This window comes from Eucyclogobius newberryi, unplaced genomic scaffold (assembly GCF_026437365.1).
Source record: "Eucyclogobius newberryi isolate DKJ021-1_F unplaced genomic scaffold, fEucNew1.0.hap1 SCAF_2, whole genome shotgun sequence".
NCBI lineage: Eukaryota > Metazoa > Chordata > Actinopteri > Gobiiformes > Gobiidae > Eucyclogobius > Eucyclogobius newberryi.
In genome coordinates, this window is record NW_027315834.1 from 14,958,450 (window position 1) to 14,977,412 (window position 18,963).

The window sequence follows — 18,963 nt, forward strand, 5'->3', positions numbered from 1 at the left end:
TTATTGAACGAAATTAAAAATAATGAACGCGTTCATTCACAGACACCAGAAAGAACGCGTTCACATTATCGTTCGTCAGCAGTAATACAGTGCGTTCAGTTCACGTTCACCAAAATTATGAACGCGTTCATGAACTTTCTTTCAATGAACGTGTTCAGGCACAACACTGATAGTTCCTTTTAAAATCTTATAATTTCATAGTATTGTACATTGACTGCGTCCTCCTTATCAGTGTTTTTAAAAACTTTTTTTTTAGGTGAATCGTTTTCTGGAAACCTACTCCAGCATGGCCAAAGACATCCCCCCGGAGGCACTGGTACAGCTGCGCGCTCAGTTCTCGCGTCTCTCCTCTGACTACATCACTGCTCATCAAAAAGGCCTCCTGTCCTCGCCACAGCTCACGGCCTCCTTACAGGCCTACCTCACCTCCGTCCGGGACACCTGCCGCGCTACCTGGGCCAAATTCAACGCCTTCAAAATGGCCGTCGGTTTGCTCATTTTAGCCCTGGCCTGCGTGACGTGTCTCCTCCTCTCTGAACTGTCACTGACACTCGTAAGGGACAACGGTGCGATCAGATCTCCGTGTTTTGTCGCCATCCTGACGGGGGTTTGCATCGCTATCGCTCAGCTGCTCTCTCGGGGCGTTGTGGAAATTTCTTGGTGCGTTGCCGGCGCCGCTCTCAGCTCCGAACTTTTGTTCATCTGGAATGCGTATCGATCAAGAACAGTGACCAAAACTGGACCGAAGAAGACCATTAATTGGCTTTCTTTGCAGCATCTCCTCACCCCCGCTGTATTTATCTTGCTCCTCCGCTGCGCATCCCTCCTCTCCGACAGCTACGTCATCGCCGAGGGCCGAGTCGTGACCTTTTTGGTCTTCTCTCTTGTGCTTTACATCCCCATTCATCTCAACTGGCGCCGTTGTCTCTTGCCCCAAACCTTCGACTCGCCAAAACCGTCCGCCTTGCTGCCTTCTCCCGCCCTGTCCCCTTCCGCCGCGAGAAAAGAAGCCGGTACGCTCGTGGCTTGCGTAGCGCTGGTCGTCGGGAGTCTGTTTCTCTCCCTCTTCTTCCACGGCTGCAGGGAGGAACAAGGCTCATGTCAACCGTCTCAGTTCCTCTCACCCTTGGCGCGAATGCAAGACGACAAACTCAAAAACCTTCACTACGTTTTGTCCGTGTCCGCCCTTGCCCTGTATACGTATTTGATGAGGAGCTGGATGCGTAGCTATGGCAACCTCAACGCCTCCAGCATAACGGTGTTCACGGCAAACTGGATTCTGCCTTTGTCGTCCATTAGTTTAGGCCTGCACTGGGCGGTCAGCGGGACGCCCGAGGACAGTTTCAAGAATCTCTCTGAGCTAATCGGCTTGGCCCAGCTCGCTTTACCCAGGGCCGCGTACGGTTTTCTAACCGTGGGCTTGTTGCTCATCTGGTTAGACCCCCTCACAGTGTTTCTGAAATCCAAAACATCCGCACAGAACAGACTGGCATCGCGACTGCCGCCCCGTTACAGGGCGAGCATCGGAATCAGCCCCCAAGCCGAGCTGCATCACCTGATACCGCAGATATACCAGCAAATGCGGCAGTCCCTGGACGACGGGGAGCAGAGCGGAGGCGGAGAGGAGGACGGGAGGCCCTCTGTGGAGGCTTACGGGCTGGGGACGGTGTACTCGGCGCCCCTGCTGCTGTTTTGTGGGATGTCGGGGTTGTGGCTGCTCTTGCTTCATCCAGAAGGCATGGCGCTGGCCTTTCTGCTGCTGCTGTTGGAGATGGGAGCGGTGCTGCATATTCACGCCTCCGCCAGTCATTTGAGCGAGCCGGGAAGAACTCAAGCAGGTACAACTGGGTTAGAACACTGTATACAAAGCTATGGTTGGTGTGTTACGCATATTAGTGTTATGCATATTAGGGTATGCACAGAAATGAATATCAAAATTAGGGTTACCACAATTAATCTGCAAAACCTGACTTTTTGATCATTGTTATCTGGACAATAGACTTTAAAACACTTATTAAACTACCTTTTATTACAAAGACCGTGGCATTATTGAATCTAAATGTCAAAAATACAACCAATTCATCAATAATACACTTCTCTCTCATTTGGTTGATAATGTATTTGTACAGAAGTAATAATGACTATTCAACTAATCAATAAATGAATCATCAGACTATTGCAATTGGCAACCTTTCAGAAGTGCTAAAAATTACCTGTAAATGTTCAAGTTTTTAATATATACGTAGTTCTTATAGATATTGACGATGCACTCAATATACATTCTTTGATATTCATCGTCCACCATCCATATCACAAAATGGAGGTCTTCTGAGAGCGATACAGACATTTATCTCAAAGGCTATATAACGTATTCACATTAGGGCTGAAACGATTACTTGAGTAAATAGAGTAATTTGATAACAAAAAAGCTTTGATTACTATTTTATTGCCTTGATAATTTGTTTAATTTACATATTTAATTCAAAACACTTGTTCCGGACCTGAAGGATCTAAATCTCAACTGAGAGCGGCGTGTCTTGAACTCACGAGTGCCACTGGGAAGAGTTTGGTTGTGTGAAAGAGCACGGTGTTTTGAGCTGTCACTCTGCAGACATTTTGCAGCATTTGCACCAAGAGCCGTTCACTTTGGCCTCGGCATCATCTCACTCAACTTAAAGTTTTTCAAACACGTTTCTCATTTTAAGGCTACTGTAACTGTCTACAACCAGTCTAGTGACAAGTGAATTAGTCCTTTATATGTATACGCTTTATACAAACAGAACAGTTTGCACTGAAGTGAAATATTGCTGTTTTGGGGTCATACTTATGTAAAATTAGGAATATCATTTGTTTTTTTAGTAGTTTACAAATGTACAAAAAGAAAAACGATTGATCAACGATGAATCAAAGAAAAGCTGCAGCCCTAATTCACATTGTTAGTTTTTATTTGTATGTTGTTTCTATTTGTTGGATTGGGAATCTGCTAAAACTTTAAAATCAATCAAACCTTGAACAAAATGAAGGTTGTAGTTTGTATTCATAAGGCGTGCTGCATTTGAGGCCATTTTAATGAGTTTACAGGTAACTCTTGGTTTTCAGATGGCCTTCTGGTTGATATAAAAATCCCTCTTGCTTTTTGTTAACCGTCTTGCATCACAAGAAACATAATAAATGAAATACTAAGTGAAGTGCCTCTTGGACAAATTAATATTCAGTCTTATGAAAGGCTGCTACCATCGATTCATTTCACAAAACGTCCGTAATGAGATTGTTAATTTAAATTCAGTGATTGGTGAATATTTATTCTATTCAAATTTGCAGCTTTTATACTTTGATGGACAGTAATAAAATGGACAGGAAACAAAAGTAGTTACATCGTTTACCTTAAAACAGGCCGTTGTTGTGGCCAAAGCTGGTGACTACGCACAGATCATTAAAACTTTTACACAAATAAGACAAACACAGAGTTTACATTTAAAAGCACACACAATTTTTAGAGGATAGTCATTCTTTGTTTTTTTACCTGTTCTCCCAAATACAGAGCATCACCATAATCCAATAGAGGCATAAAAGTGGCCAATACCAAGCGTTTACGAGCTCCAAGGGTAAATCTGGCTTTATTAAGATAAAAGAACCCAGGCTTAACCTTCAATTTATGAGTACATTTCTGTTGATGATCTTTAAAAGACAGCTCTTGGTCTAGAAAGAAACTAGGGTATTTATAATATGACACAATAGTTTCCCTGAGAAGTCTTAATCAGGGGGATACTCTCCGTTAACGTGCGTTCATGAAAAATAAAATTTACCTTTTTAAAATGTCATAATTGATCATTTAAACGTTGGATTTAGGAGTTTGTTGGGCTTTTTCTGGCCTGACAAACACCAATCACTCATGCTCCACATTCATACTAGGCAAGGTGGATAATGTGCATAAAGTGTTTCATGTTTTTCTGGTTATACTTATTATAGTTTTACATTGGTCAAGTTGCAGTTTGCGAAGAAACACTTTCAGGAAAAGTTCTAACACTGAATCCCTCCGTCTATATCATCAATAAGTGACAAATTAAAGGTATTATTGAGTATTATTATTTGGTAACTTATAACTGGTGTATGTGGATTTTGGTCCTTGTTTACTCCCGCAGATATTTAACAAGGAGGTCGATTTATAGGATTATCTTATCTTATCTCATCTAAACTGGGCGGAAATGGGGAAATTTTTCAGTCAAATTTGAAATATTATTATGTTTTATAGAAATGGGTAGTCTAATGTAAGGTACCCTACATTACATTATTGTGCATTTGAATAATAGCCGAAAATGCCAAGAATTTAATCGAAATCATTCCCCTTTTGTCATTTACACATGTTCATCTTTCCTCCAGGAGGGTTTGACGTGCCCTGGACTCCCGTGGTGCTGTGGGCTCTGGCTGCCACCCAGTTCTTCCATGCCACCGGCCACCTGCCCACCTTCCCCTCCATCCAGTGGGGGGCAGCGTTTGTGGGGTTCCCCGACGGTCACGCTGGTACCGTTCTCCCGGCCTCTCTGGTTACACTCAACACCTTCGCTTCTCATATCCTCCTAGCAGGTAATCCTTATCAATACAGCGTGGTTTTAAATCTTTTTTGATCAATTAAGTATGAGTTTGGCTGTTTTGGAGAAGAAAATGACGTGGATAAAACTAAAGCCTCACAGCTTTTGGGCCATTGAATAGGGTTGGGTCCATTTCACGCTAAGCTATTACGTCCAATAAAGCTGTTTGGCAAAAGAAATCCTTAAAAAATATAAAGAAAACAACTGGGAGATCCTTATGAATTGAATTAAACGACACAAAACGTCATAATGTTATGTTGGTTTGAGACATTCACTGATGAGGCTAAAGTTCATATAAAGTTCATATTCTGACTTATTTTTAACACAATGGAGTCAATGGGAAAAAGGTATTGTATTTGATTGTTACGGTCTTAAAAACAGTTTGCAGCAATATAAACTTTTTCCTCATCTTGGATACGGACAGCACGCAGCACACAGCAGCCTCATTCTGACCCTTAGACCTGCTTTTGCCCTATAGCTGTGGATTTCTCTCCGCACTCTGGTGTTGTGTTGATTCTGTGGCTGTTGTACGCAGTGTCTTGCCCGCTGCTGCTCCTCTGGCCGCTGGTGTGTGAGGTGCGCTCCAGCAGAGGAGGCAGGATCTGCGGGGAACAAGTGGAAGATGCAGTGATGGAGATCCGACTGAGAGAAAGCCCTCAGCAGTTCAGCTCTGCTCTGCTGCAGCTGTCGGCGCGCTACCTCTTTGTTCAGGGAGCGCAGGTGAACAAACTCACAATTTTGTTGGGTCAAGTAATACAAATGTTTAAAACCTCTATAGTGTTTTTAAATCTTCAAGTATTGTTTGGTTATTGTGGAACTTGCAACAACGGAATGAAAATAAGCCATTATTGTCTCCAAATGCAACATCCAAATACAATTTCATACATGATACAAATTGTTCACTCCTCTGACTGAGGAGAAGGCGTTTCACTTAACCAGTTTCTCAATCCCCACATTGGCCTTAAAGTACAGTTAAAGTTAAATATTGTTGCACATTTTCCTAATTTGTCTTAGCAGCATTAACTGCACTTTCAAAACCATTCGGGAAAAGGCAAATTCAAGGACATATTTAATAATTTGTGTTATTGCCAAACACACAATCTCTAGTTACAGAGGTCACTGTATGAACTTTGTTTTGCAGATGTAGTGGCCATTTTGCCAGTTTTTAAAGGGAAGGCCAAATATCCCTGGCTGACTTCCTTTGTGTGGGTCTTGTTCTAGCTTTACAATTGTCTTCTAAAGTAGACATCCAGTATCTCACTGTATTAGTAAATCAATAATCTTGTGCATTATTCCGTTCTTAATCTGCAGAAAAAGTAATATAATAGTTTTCTTGTCTGTCCGTAGGTGTTTGCATCGGTCTGTGCAGCTGCTATCCTCCGGAGACACCTAATGGTGTGGAAGGTCTTTGCACCCAAGTAAGTGCTGGATGGATTTTCCGGCTCCTTCTAATCCACTCACAGTAACAGCTCCACAGGAAATGGACAAAGGATATTTCTGTGAACCATTTAGTCTAGGTGGGGTTCACGTTTTACTGCACATTAGTAAAACATGGAGGACTACTGTCTGCTCGTCAGGAGCCCATTTTACTGTATGTTTTTCATCTATTGTCTATTGGCGTCTATAGACATGAAATGGAACAACAGCCTTTTTCAGTTGTTAATCATTTATTAATCTGCATGCAACAACCAAAACATGTTTGACCACAGTACTTTAACGATAACTGCCACAGAGCTTAGTAAATGTTGAGGTTTTTATTATCAGACAATGATTTATCTACAAACCAACAACAGTGGATCAGTAAAGGAAGCATTTAGTCTTTGAAGAACTTTCTTGGTCTAGGTCTGGGGACAAGATATCTATAGCAATAATTTCAATGGGTTAGGTCAATCTGTATGCTAGGTAGGGTTAGCATTGAGGTAGATTAATCACACGGTCTGGTTTGAACAAACGTGGTTACATTTACACATACATAATAACGAGCGCGGATAACTCGCCAGCTGAAGCGTTCGAGCGCGGCGCAGTGATGAGCGATTCGGCAGGACAAACCAAAGACGCCTCAGACTTCTCGAGTTGAACAAAAAGGTTGTTAAATATTTCACCAAACTAATACAGGACACTGAAGACGCTAGGCCAACATGAGCAACTCACGTCTGTCGCCATAAGAGCCCGTCACACCTGCAATGAGGGGCCTTGAACCCCACAGAGCATGGTGTTTGGTCATGTATGATATTTTTAAAAGTGTGATTAATCTGATAAAAAAAATTGAATTGATTGACAGCACCAATCAGTGTTCTTTTCCTTTCCTGTGCAGGTTGATGTTCGAGACGTCGGCGTTCATCGTCACCTGTGTGTCCGTGTTACTGGGAGTCACATTTGTGCTGAGAATAGACTCTGCCGTCAATCGATGGTTTAAGAAACTGGTCCCTGATGCGTCCAGGTAGTATCTGCCCCACTTATGTGAACCCGGTGACGCAAAGGACGCCCGCCATTACAGTTTGGTTACAATGCAAGAGGGACGCCAACTTTTCAGACAAATATTTACGAAAAAGCGAACAGTGATTCAACTCCATCAGTATTTATAAAAGGACTGTAGAGAATGTTTTTATAGCTTTTTTAATCTCTGATAGTTTGTTGGTGCATGCACTAAATGTTGAACTCAAAAGTAAAATGCACAAAATATTTACTTTGTTCAAAAATGTGAATATTGTTTCTAAGGAAAACTGCCAACGACCTGCCATTTCCCCCCGACCATCAAAGGGCATTAGTTCATGTTGGGAGCTTAAGTTTTCTACGTTTTGTATCATATAGTCTGGATCAGTTTGAGTGAATGAACTTTTAACTTTTGTTCACATTTTTGTTTGTTTTTTAATTGATGTGATTTTCTAATCAATCATTTTGTTGGTTTTCTAAGTCAAATTCACTCAGTTTTCACATTTTATAATCAGTTGTGTGTTCATTCTTTGGAACTTGATGTCATATTTTCAGACAAGCTCATGTAACTATGTGGTCAGTTTGAAACATTTGAACTAAATTATCGTTTCTGGGTTGGGTCTGGATATATAGTCTTTTAAATGTACTACAATGCAATACAATGTTTTGGGGACAGAGAAGATGTTAAACTTCTTCACTTTTAGTTTCAAAATGATCACGCTTTTATTTGTGTTGGACTGAAATCAACACTGGGACCCGTTCATTCAGTTTTAGGCCTCTGAAGGGCAAAGAAAAATGAATAAAGGAAATAGTTTAAAATCGTTTCTGTTAGAATATAGCAAAGTTAAAGGCGCCATGGACGATTTTTCTGCGATTTGAGAACTCAGGCGGAAGTGCGCATGCGCACTCCCCCGTGCGGACTGATACAACACACACGTGCGTTTGTTTATTAGCGCGACAGATCACATCGCATCTCTCGTAGATTTCCGTCTTCTTCTGAGCCAGCTCAAACTGTCTTTCTCCGTCTTCATTTTGTCCCGTACACTGAGGGAACTATATAATGATTGATCAATGCGCTTAAACACGCGGAAACGTGCTGCTCTCGGGGGACAAGCCGCACGCGGCTGCAGGTGAGCGGTAGGTGCGTTTTATGATTGATACGTGGCAGGACTAATCGGCAGTCCACGCCACGAGGAAATGAGACTAAAATGTGCACCAAAAAAAAATCGTCCATTCAACCTTTAAATTAAAGGCGCTGTACCTGATTTTTCCACTCTTAAAGATTTTTTTCTGAGCCGCATAATTGTTTACGGCAATTAATTTATTAGCTGTAAAGCTAATGACTGATAGCATGCTAACGGCGCACTTCCTGATTTTCGGAGAGTAAAACGCTCTATAATTAGATGCAGACAGCACAGCATTCTGACCCGAACAGCTGCTTCTGTACCGGAGCATAACAGATTATCCACAACTACATGGACAACAATTGGCTACAGGCTCTTTAGGTATTGTAAGTACACATATATTAACCATAAAACTGTTAAAAAGGCAAATTTGACCATAGATTCTGAAAGGGATGTCACGATTTGACATTTTAGTGTATCGATTATTGTCGATTGTTATCATCATGACCAAAACAACAATACAATCCTAAATTGTCTTTCTTTCTCAACATGTGATCTGCTTTATGAAATCAAACTTTCTAAATAATCCATTTGACTAAAATTGTCACATTTCTTTTAATTTAACTAAAAAAAAACTGCCTAATTTATGAAAATGTTGACTTTTCTATAGTGAATTAAAAATTAATGAAAAAATATATTTTGTTATTTCAGTCTTTATATAATCCCGATTATCGATTTAACCTGATAATCTTGACATCCCTTGATTCTGACTTGCGCTGCACCTCAACTTTACACTTATAAAAGTGTCAACCTACAGTAGCGTTTTTGCTTGTTTTCCACAATGTTTCAGGGGGAGTTTGCGGGCGGCTCTGGTCCCGCACTGCAGCCTCACTCGGCACTCGTGGCTCATTAGCTAATGCATGAAGCGAAAAGGCAAAGGATTCTCAGGTTGATTTGTGACACTGCTGTTGTGTGCATGTGGTGACCGGGAGTGCGTGGGCATGAATTCAAAGGGTGACGTAAGACCTGCAAAGGCCTTACTGCGTTGTAAGCGTGTATGAAGGGGCATAGTTGTGTTTAATATATAAAATGTCTAATGAACTAATATGATTTTTCATCTGTCACTGCGTAATAAAACTTTTGTACGAGATCTTTTGACTTCTGTCCACAAACTTGATTGTTAGAATGGCAGGGAAACGGATGGGCTCATTATACAAGACGGGGCTTTTTAATTTGGAGACGCAATTACAATACTTGCTAATCTACAGGTTTGTCCACTGGATAAAGGTACTTTGTTTTAATATAAGAATTATCGTAACATATTTCTTGGCATTTCTTGTGTGCTCTGATGCAGAGAAAGCTTTTATCTGCATCTGTTATTCTATATAAATAAATAAATATAGATATAAAAATATTGTAGTAAACTTTTAACACCAGTTTTAAGGGGGATATCTGTGTTTCAGGACATGTATCGTATCAGTTCTTGGCTAAATCCAGTCATAAACTACGAGTAAGAGACATTAGATTTTGGAGATTATGCAAGATTAGAATTTTAATAGCGAATAATTTACTTATAATACGTAAAGAATATAAAATAAATTGACAAAAGGCTGCAAAAAGAACAAAAAAGGTATACTATATAATGTTTTAATGTTTCTCATATACTTTTCAACACGTGTGCTTTCTTTGGATCCTTGGTATGTTAGTCTAGAATATTTATTCTATTGATTTAGGCTCCGGTGTTGGCTTTAAGTGCTGCCACTGCATTTTACAGCCTTCACTCAGAAAAGCCATTTGTAATTCACTTTCACCCAGTCCACATTTCCAACTCCAATGGGATGTTATCAATCTTCGAGGATTATTTACTCATTTGACTTTATCGCTCTGTGGGTTGATTCCACGTTTGTCTTTACACACATCACATGCCCAAAATTGACTGTGTATTTTTGATTGACAAAAGATAATGAAAGGGCATACGGGAAATGAGAGTCAGAATTTGCAACACTTCAATAGAAATAGGACATTTGTGCCAGACGGTGGGGAAAACCTATTGTACTTTCCCCAAGCCATTTCTCCTCTAAAGAATTCCAGTCTTATAATAGAAGTAATTCACCAGCGTGCCAAAGGTCTCAAATTCAAATACAGCTTCTAAATTGCATCTGATTTATTCTGTATATTTTGAGGGCACAAACGGCATCAGCAGACTTCATTAATATTCTGCAGTGTTTTTACAAAAAACAAGCAAAAATCAAGTTTGCTCCTTCACTACCATTCGATCAAACTGTAATAAATTCACACTATGTAACATTTTAGGTGGAGGGTCTGCTACCTGCATGTCGCCATGGAGATGATGATGCTTTTAATCATGTCTATTTATTTTATTCAGTTCAAGGAGGTGTTTTGATTCATGTGACTTGGTTGTCAATGTCTTGGTTTGATTCCGTTCTGTGGAATAATCCAGGCAAAGCAATAACGTCTCCATGGACAGAACCAGGGCCATACATCATAGTGCACTTTTAATATTTCTGATTGATTGTGTGAAGGTTGTGAATTCCTTGGTAAGACATTTTACCCACACATCATACCGCTGAGAGATTAGAGAGGGAATGTAGAGTTTGTGTTTCAAATTTCATAAACATGACCATCTGCGTCCCCATGTTCAAATCAAATGACAGACTGATAACAATTCTAATGCTGTTTTATTCTCAAAGTTGTTTGTTAGAATTTGGTGTTTTGTTTCTCAAGTGTTGCCAGTTCCAAAGCCTAAATCGAATTGGTTTAAACCTGTGTCCTCTCTCACTAAAGCCCAGAACCTGCAGTCTATCAGGGTCAGGGCTAGTATGGTGCTATAGGTGAGGTAAGTTTAAGTCGACATATTTATCTTATACACAAGCTCCAATTTATGGGTTACATTAAACATAATATTTTCCAACGCCGACCTGGATTGGATTATGTCACGGACACCGTAAAGGCTATTGCAGATATGTGACGTGGACATGTGCAGTAGAGAAAGTATTAATAACGATACATTTAATAATCATTAATTAAATTCAGTAGACAACCTTTCTATTCACACATTCACACTTTTAAAACAATAAACCGGGTTGACAGGATTGTGTAACCCTTAAACAACATCCCCAAATGTTCCCAGACTATTCAAACCTGGTTCAGTCCAATACTGCCAGGATTGCCAAGGACAAAACTGCAGTCTTTAACAGCGTCAAGACAAGAGGGGAGGGTGCAGATGAGAAAGACTCCCTAAACAAAAGAGAGGTGAAGGAGAGGCTTGCTGAGTCTCCATGCCTGCTGAGGACAAGCCAGTGAAGGGTGGGCGTAACCTGAGCGCCAGGCTGAGCGTGAACGAGGCGCCGCACCAGCCAGCAAGTTTATTTGCACTGGAAAATACAAATCTATTAATAATATGAGCAAATGACAACAAATTTACAACATATTCTGTAGGTTAAATAACCCTCAAAGGACCTTCACTTTATTATGTGAAAGGTGTGTTAATCTTGCATTAAAATAGTTGTGTTTGGACAAGTGTTTAACCATTTCTTTCTTCTACTAGTTCTTCTACTTCTAGACATAGAAATGACTTACTACGACGACGACGACGACGACGTTGTTCTTTTACATATTTTGTTGCCTGTGCCTATAGGCTGACCACATCATAACTCCATATCTTCCATTGCACTTATCCAAACTCAAATTCTGGACCACAATGGACAGTGAAGTGACCTTTTCCAGAACTGTATCGTCCGATCTGGCCCAGAGGGGGAACATGCTCCATCTGTCACTGGCATTGAAAGGATTCTTCTTGGAGTGGACTTTTAAATTTTAGGAATAAAAGATACAAAACAGATTTAGCTGAGATTAGAGCTGCTTGTTGTTTCTTTGGTGCTTGGCCTGCTTGTGTTAGTCATCATTTACTGCTCCTTTTGATAAGCCTTCAGTTTAAAGTGAATATTTTCTTCTGCCAAAGACATGTGGAGTAAAACTTTGAATTGGAGCATTTCCATTTGATAAAAAGCCTTGAAAACACGGAAATATTTTGGTGCTGCTGCTTTTAGAGGTGGGATTGGTGTCATTTTCACAACAACACCACCACACACTTTAAACATTTTAAAAATAAAATAAAAAGTTCACTTAATTTAATGTTTTAAGGTGTTGCCCTGGACAAAACCTGCTCCTGCAATCCTCCAATGCACCTGCACTTTCAATTTTTGCATTTGGTTGTTTTGTAATATATTTTGGGGGAAAAGAAAATCAAAATAATTGGTCTCATCTTCTTTATGTAACTAACTGAAAACCAGCAGGTCTCAGCCTGTTCTGTCTTCATGGGTGTTAAAGCAGGTGGAAAAAAAAGGCCTACAATGAGAATAATCTTATAATGTGTTTATCAATTGTTCTACAGAAGTGAAAACAAAGTCTGAAAGGACTGACATGTTTTTTGAAGCTAGCAAATGGTTTGTGGGTCATCTCTTCTTTATGATATTTAAGATCTTTATGAAACTTTGATTGGACACTGAGGAAAGTAACACAACGGTTGGAAGAAGCGTCCTGATGTGAGGAAATTAACTGGACTCTTTTCCACCATTCTCTGTGTATATTTTTAAATGAGCACAGTTTTCACACACAAGAAGATGGTGTTAATATTTAAAGATGCCAACTGCCAATAAACCCAACAGCATCTTATATAGGGCTCCAGCACAACTAAAAACGGCTCCTGTAGCTTAACTTACATGTAGAAACCATGGACTATACAAAATATATTCCATATTATATGTGTCACTTTGCCCACTCCCATGTGATCCACACCATTTCTGTGTCAGACTCTGAACAGCAGCTTTCTGTGCATGTGCTGTGTTCAGTATGAGCAGCAGACAGAGTTTATGAGGCTATTTTTGATTACTTGGACTACTTAACTCTTGGATGGTTTTCTCAAACATGTGGTACTGCCACATGTTTACTGCCTTTCAGTCAAAACTGTGTTGAGCTGATCCCAACCTAATTCAGCCTTCTCTTCCATCCTCTGATTCTGACAGTGAGCCTATTAAACTCATGATTCCAATGTGTGATTGAAAATACATTTGTTGCAATTTTACGGTGGATTTTGAAAGACCTGATGTGATAAAATGTGAATATATGAGTATATTTCTGTGATGTATTTTATCTGCATAATAGTGATATTTTATCTGCATCATTAGTCTAAGAGAAGAACGGGTGTTTGACAAACTGCATTTGTGAAGGTGTCGTAAAGATGGTCCAAAGGATGTTTACCCTAGGGGGGGTGATAACCCAGAGGAGTCTGGGTAATGTTTACCCAAGGCTTGATCTCTACGGAAAAATACCAAGTGCCTTGATGTGAGGCTGACCAATGAGAAATGTGACCCGCCTATTCCAGAATATCTAATAAAACCAACCAGCATGGGAAAAAACAGGGTGAGACGCGGGGGTGAGACGCGGGGGTGAGACGCGGGGGTGAGACGCGGGGGTGAGACGCGGGGGTGAGACGCAGGAGGGTCAGCCAGGCTCCTTACAACGGCCTGGCTGACACAGTCCCCGCGTTTTCTCCCATGCATGCCATACAAATGTCTGATATTTCTGTGTCGTTTCATATTCTAAGTTGAATTGTGTTCTCAATGTGTTAAGGAATAGCATCGGTGTATGTCTAATTCCATGACATTTTCTGGTCCTATCGAGCCGGACGACAAGCTGCCTTCGCGGAGATTGACGGGTGAATCGGTGAAGTCTGTGCACAGCTAAAAGAAGTCCACTTTTCCCGTGGCCGCCCATCGCACCTCATTCTCCGCGAGGAGAGCGCGTCGTTTCGAAGCAGCAGGAGAACACAGGCGACAAAGAAGGTCAGACAAAAATTTTGTGTGTGAAAAAGAGTTAGCCATAAAACGTTTTATGCATTAGTTTGATATTTACTGGAAAAATTTTGTAGGCTTATGGACGAGATAAGTTTCTCACATAAGCAAGGCAGTTAGGTATTACTGAGGAAATACCCAGTTTAATATTACTGAGGAAATATTGTAGGCTTATGGACGAGATAAGTTTCTCACATAAGCAAGGCAGTTAGGTATTACTGAGGAAATACCCAGTTTAATATTACTGAGGAAATATGTGTGAATGTAAGCGCTGTGCACGAGCGAAGTAAGTAAGAGAGAAGTGTGAATGTGTGAATGAGGATTAATAAGTGATTCACTAACGAGTGTGAGAATCACAATTAATCATACAAGGGTCACAAGGCGTTATTCTGAGAGATCTAAAATTTGCAGTCACGGGTGAATCTTTAAACACCTAGCATTATCTCCGGTGGAAAATCAATAAGAAATTCTACTAGAAGCTTGAGATATGACGTGTCTGTAAAGCAAGTAGCATTTCTCTCAGACGACCGAGACCAAATGATGCCAAAATTATCACCCCAAACTGTAAAAAGACAAAGGAAAAGTCATAAGAGGATTTTGGAGGGAGACTTCCAGGGTGCTCAGATGACGTGGCAGAGAGGGGGAGATAAGGGGGGTCAACAAGGCAGGAGAATGGAAAGCAGTTCAGAGGACGCTCTGAACTGATGAAATAAGTAAAACTAAACTCAGCTGGTTTTAAATTTTAGTATTTGAGAGCTCTGTAGAACAACTTAAGGGTTTTGTTTGATTGACAACAGTCAATTATAAAGATTTTATTAAATTTGATAAGAGATGAAGATGAATTCAGATTTTCATAGATGGCCAACTTTTTGGGGGAATGTGATCACAGACAGGACACTTCCTGTCCCCGACATAGAAGACAAAAGTTGTGTTTTTACGGTATCGTGTTTTTTGTGTGCACCAAACAAAGCCACGTCTTGTTTTGTTTTATTTTTGGACTTGACGGAAATTATCTTTTTGGACTTATTATGTAACCATAATGCATGACTAGATGAAAGTACAGGACGAAAAGACAGAAGTGATTTTAAATTTAGAATCAAATACAGGCACGGGCCTGGGGAGTGATAATATGGGTAAATGGGTGACTACTGATGTTTTTGGACATAGGAGTAGAATGGGCAGTAAGTAAAGTGATAGTAAAAGTTATATCAGTAACTTATTTATTTGTATTATCATGAGGAAACCTAGTATTGCTTACCCTCGTAAGTGAGGGAATAAGTTAAATAGTGACGTCCAATGCCCTCCCAGGAAAGACATGAATGTGTCATTAACTAAGGCAATTGATGCAGAAGTGGGGGACATGGGAGGATATGGGTCATAAAGATAGTCAGAGATAAGGGGTTATTGACTGGCAAAGACTCTGGAGGAGTGTAGAGCAGCGTAATGCAGGAGAATACATTTTATGAGACCCGCAGATTACCTGAAGATAGTGAAAACTAAACAGGGGGATGGGTAATCAATACATGAGTTTAGAAGCAGAATGACAGGGACATTATGAAGGATAACAGGGGAATCCCAGGGGATGCAGTGTCTGATAGTTATATCAGAAGCAATTAGAAAGTAAAAGCAGGTTACAAGTGAGGGTAAGAGTAAGTGAAAAGAGAGAAAGAAAAAGCAGGTTTAGAAATTTGGAAATGGGTGTTTCCTCCGTTGCGAGAGGAAGACAGAGAGAGAGAGACAAGGGGAAAAAAGAGTTGATACAAAATGATGTGCCTTATAACCAAGGGGAAGGTTTAGGATCGTTTTGATTTGTTAATACACATATAGACTTGCTAGAACAAACTAATACACAATGTTTGTAAAGCACCACATGAGCAGGTGTGAGAGATTGAGTTTGAATCTCACCTGAAGCACATATAAAAGATTAGCACATATTACATTAGATGGGTGATTTTATTCAGGCCACACAAACAGAGGAGATGTGAAATTATTAATTATGTGAAGAATTCTAAGTTGTGAACTGATCCTTATGGCCAGCTCAACGGGGGAATTATTGAGATAATTATTATTGTTTGATGTATTTGAATACATACATACATACATACGCGCGCACACGTGGACACCAGACTTTTAGAGTTTGAGACATTTAGAGATTGAAACTTTTAGAGTTGAGACTTTTAGAGTTTGAAATATTTGGAGGTTGAAACAAATGGTGGTAAAACAGATAGGTTTGGCAGGGTCGGATTACAGACACACAGGGGGGGCCCAGCGCCGTGGAAGGGGGGGCTCAGCCAGGGATGTGACCACTGAACTGTGAAAGGTCAAGAGGTGACATTGCGGAGTTGGAGTGACAGACGCAATTCCATCTCTTCCTTGATTACATCTTGGATTAGTGAACGTTGTAAACTATCTGGATTATTGAATTTTGTTTAAATGTAGAAGTTTGAGAAATGGGCAAGGCCATTTATCAAAAGGGGGGATGTAAGTGTAAACAAATATTCCGAATCAATAATTCCAAAAAAAAAAAAATGTAAACAAGAAAACTGTTTGAAATACACTGAATTGTCGAAAAGACTTTGTTTATCACCACAGAGAATGTGTTGGAGATGTGGTGTTTACAGAGACGGAGCCAGGTGGACGAGCAAGGTGGACGGCGCCACAAGCGTGTCGTCCTGACCATTGGAGGGACGAGAACATGGGTGCTCTCATGGGAAAGTGAGAGAAAAGTCTGGACAACACAGCACCAGATCCATAACATCTGCAGGACGCAGGACTTCGTTTGTATTCTTCGTTTTTGTATGCAGAGACAACAAACAGATTCTACAGTACGCAAAGTACTATACTCTGCTACGATGAACGAGAGCCAGAGGCTACAGTGCGCAGAGTACCATACTCTGCGAAAAAGAATCAACAGTTATCATCATCACAGCGATGACGGTAATATGGGTGCTGAACACCTGTATTATACAATCGGGACAATCGGGACAATTGGGACAATCGATCAACATACACAGACATGGAGAATAGAGGGAAGAAAATAAGTGATCAACTTGAAGAAAGGTTATGAAATGCATAATGTATAATGTATAATGTACAATGTATAATTGACATGACAGTGGCTGAAGAAACACAATGGCATATTATACAGCCACTATTGGTTGCACTAACTAAGAGGGTTTTTTATCTGCTACAACATAACTACATGCAATGTTAATGAGATTATGAATTGAGATGGGAAATGTACCAGTTCATATGTGTCATAGGTGTGACCGAAGCGAGCAGCGGAAGAAGGTATCTTAAGAAACCAAGCGAGGACGTATGGTGGTGTGGGGACACTTGTGGGACGTTGTGCCTATGTATCCCTTTTGTGGCCAGCCATGGTCATAACAAAGATCAGCATCATCCAGAACCATACCGCAGGGTCAAGGTCGAGAGGTTAGTGGACAATCTGGTCCCAGTAGCACCTGATACTACGTATTAGATTCTATTGGGGTGTCCATAGAGGTCCCTGACGAGTCAAACTGACTGACCAGAGAGCAGCGGGTTTAAGGGCTTTCCGCTTGTACTTCTATATTTCCCATCACACCGCACAAAATTATAGACAAGATAAATTGTCTGTTTGTCAAATTACAGAAATTGACCAATCTGACTCAAAATTTAGGACAGTAATGCTGTAGAAATGTTGTGGGCCGAGAGAAAAGAAATGTGTTCAATGTTTGAAGATTGTGCATAACTTTTTGAGTCTAAAAGTGTCATTTTAACACCAATATGAAAGACATGTTGAAAACTGAAAAGAGTAATGTGTTTGGCGTATGAGACAGAAGACTAATGCTTTGATAAACAGGAGGGAAATGTGATAAAATGTGAATATATGAGTATATTTCTGTGATGTATTTTATCTGCATAATAGTGATATTTTATCTGCATCATTAGTCTAAGAGAAGAACGGGTGTTTGACAAACTGCATTTGTGAAGGTGTCGTAAAGATGGTCCAAAGGATGTTTACCCTAGGGGGGGTGATAACCCAGAGGAGTCTGGGTAATGTTTACCCAAGGCTTGATCTCTACGGAAAAATACCAAGTGCCTTGATGTGAGGCTGACCAATGAGAAATGTGACCCGCCTATTCCAGAATATCTAATAAAACCAACCAGCATGGGAAAAAACAGGGTGAGACGCGGGGTTGAGACGCGGGGGTGAGACGCGGGGGTGAGACGCAGGAGGGTCAGCCAGGCTCTTACAACGGCTTGGCTGACACCGTCCCCGCGTTTTCTCCCATGCATGCCATACAAATGTCTGATATTTCTGTGTCGTTTCATATTCTAAGTTGAATTGTGTTCTCGATGTGTTACGGAATAGCATCGGTGTATGTCTAATTCCATGACACCTGACCAGAATTTTTTTTTTTTTTTTACTTAAGGCCAACAGATGTATCTCACTTATGTAACATGAAACAACATGTTATACATTTGTAATTCATTTTTATAAATGTACGTAAATAAATGGTAGAGATGTTGGTTTATGGACACTGGTATACATGCTAATAAGATAAGATAAGATAAGATATTCCTTTATTGTCCCACATGGGGAAATTTCATTGGTGCAACGCAGGTAGATACAGAGGTAGACACAGAAGAACAGATCACTTATAGGAAGTCTGAAAAACACTTTCAGTAGAAGATCTCCTATAAATAAATAAAAACTCCCATAGACAGATAAATACATAAATACATAAATACCATTGCATGTGATCACGACAGTAATTGCACATGAATATGTGTCACGACAGCACATAGATTGCACATGAATTTCACAGTAATTGCACATGAATTGCACATGAATTCCAACAGCAATTGCACATATGACAGAATTGCACATCAGTATTAGGTTAGGTCAGTATTGCGAGTGTTCAGGACTAACAGTGTTTGTTATAAAGTCTGACAGCA

General features: G+C 40.3%; 2 protein-coding genes across 3 annotated transcripts in view; both read left to right on the forward strand.

Moving 5' to 3' along the window:
* Positions 1-7,507, forward strand: part of pigo (phosphatidylinositol glycan anchor biosynthesis, class O) — a 13,871-nt gene extending 6,364 nt beyond the window's left edge. For both annotated transcript variants that reach the window (XM_072453668.1, XM_072453669.1), the window contains exons 7-11: positions 257-1,838; positions 4,381-4,584; positions 5,125-5,309; positions 5,937-6,007; positions 6,904-7,507. In XM_072453668.1, the coding sequence (XP_072309769.1) occupies positions 257-1,838; positions 4,381-4,584; positions 5,125-5,309; positions 5,937-6,007; positions 6,904-7,033 (2,172 nt within the window). In that variant the 3' untranslated portion in view covers positions 7,034-7,507. The remainder of the gene's footprint in view (positions 1-256; positions 1,839-4,380; positions 4,585-5,124; positions 5,310-5,936; positions 6,008-6,903) is intronic.
* Positions 1-18,963, forward strand: part of phf24 (PHD finger protein 24) — a 289,741-nt gene that overhangs the window by 165,743 nt on the left and 105,035 nt on the right. The gene's annotated exons all lie outside the window — the stretch shown is intronic.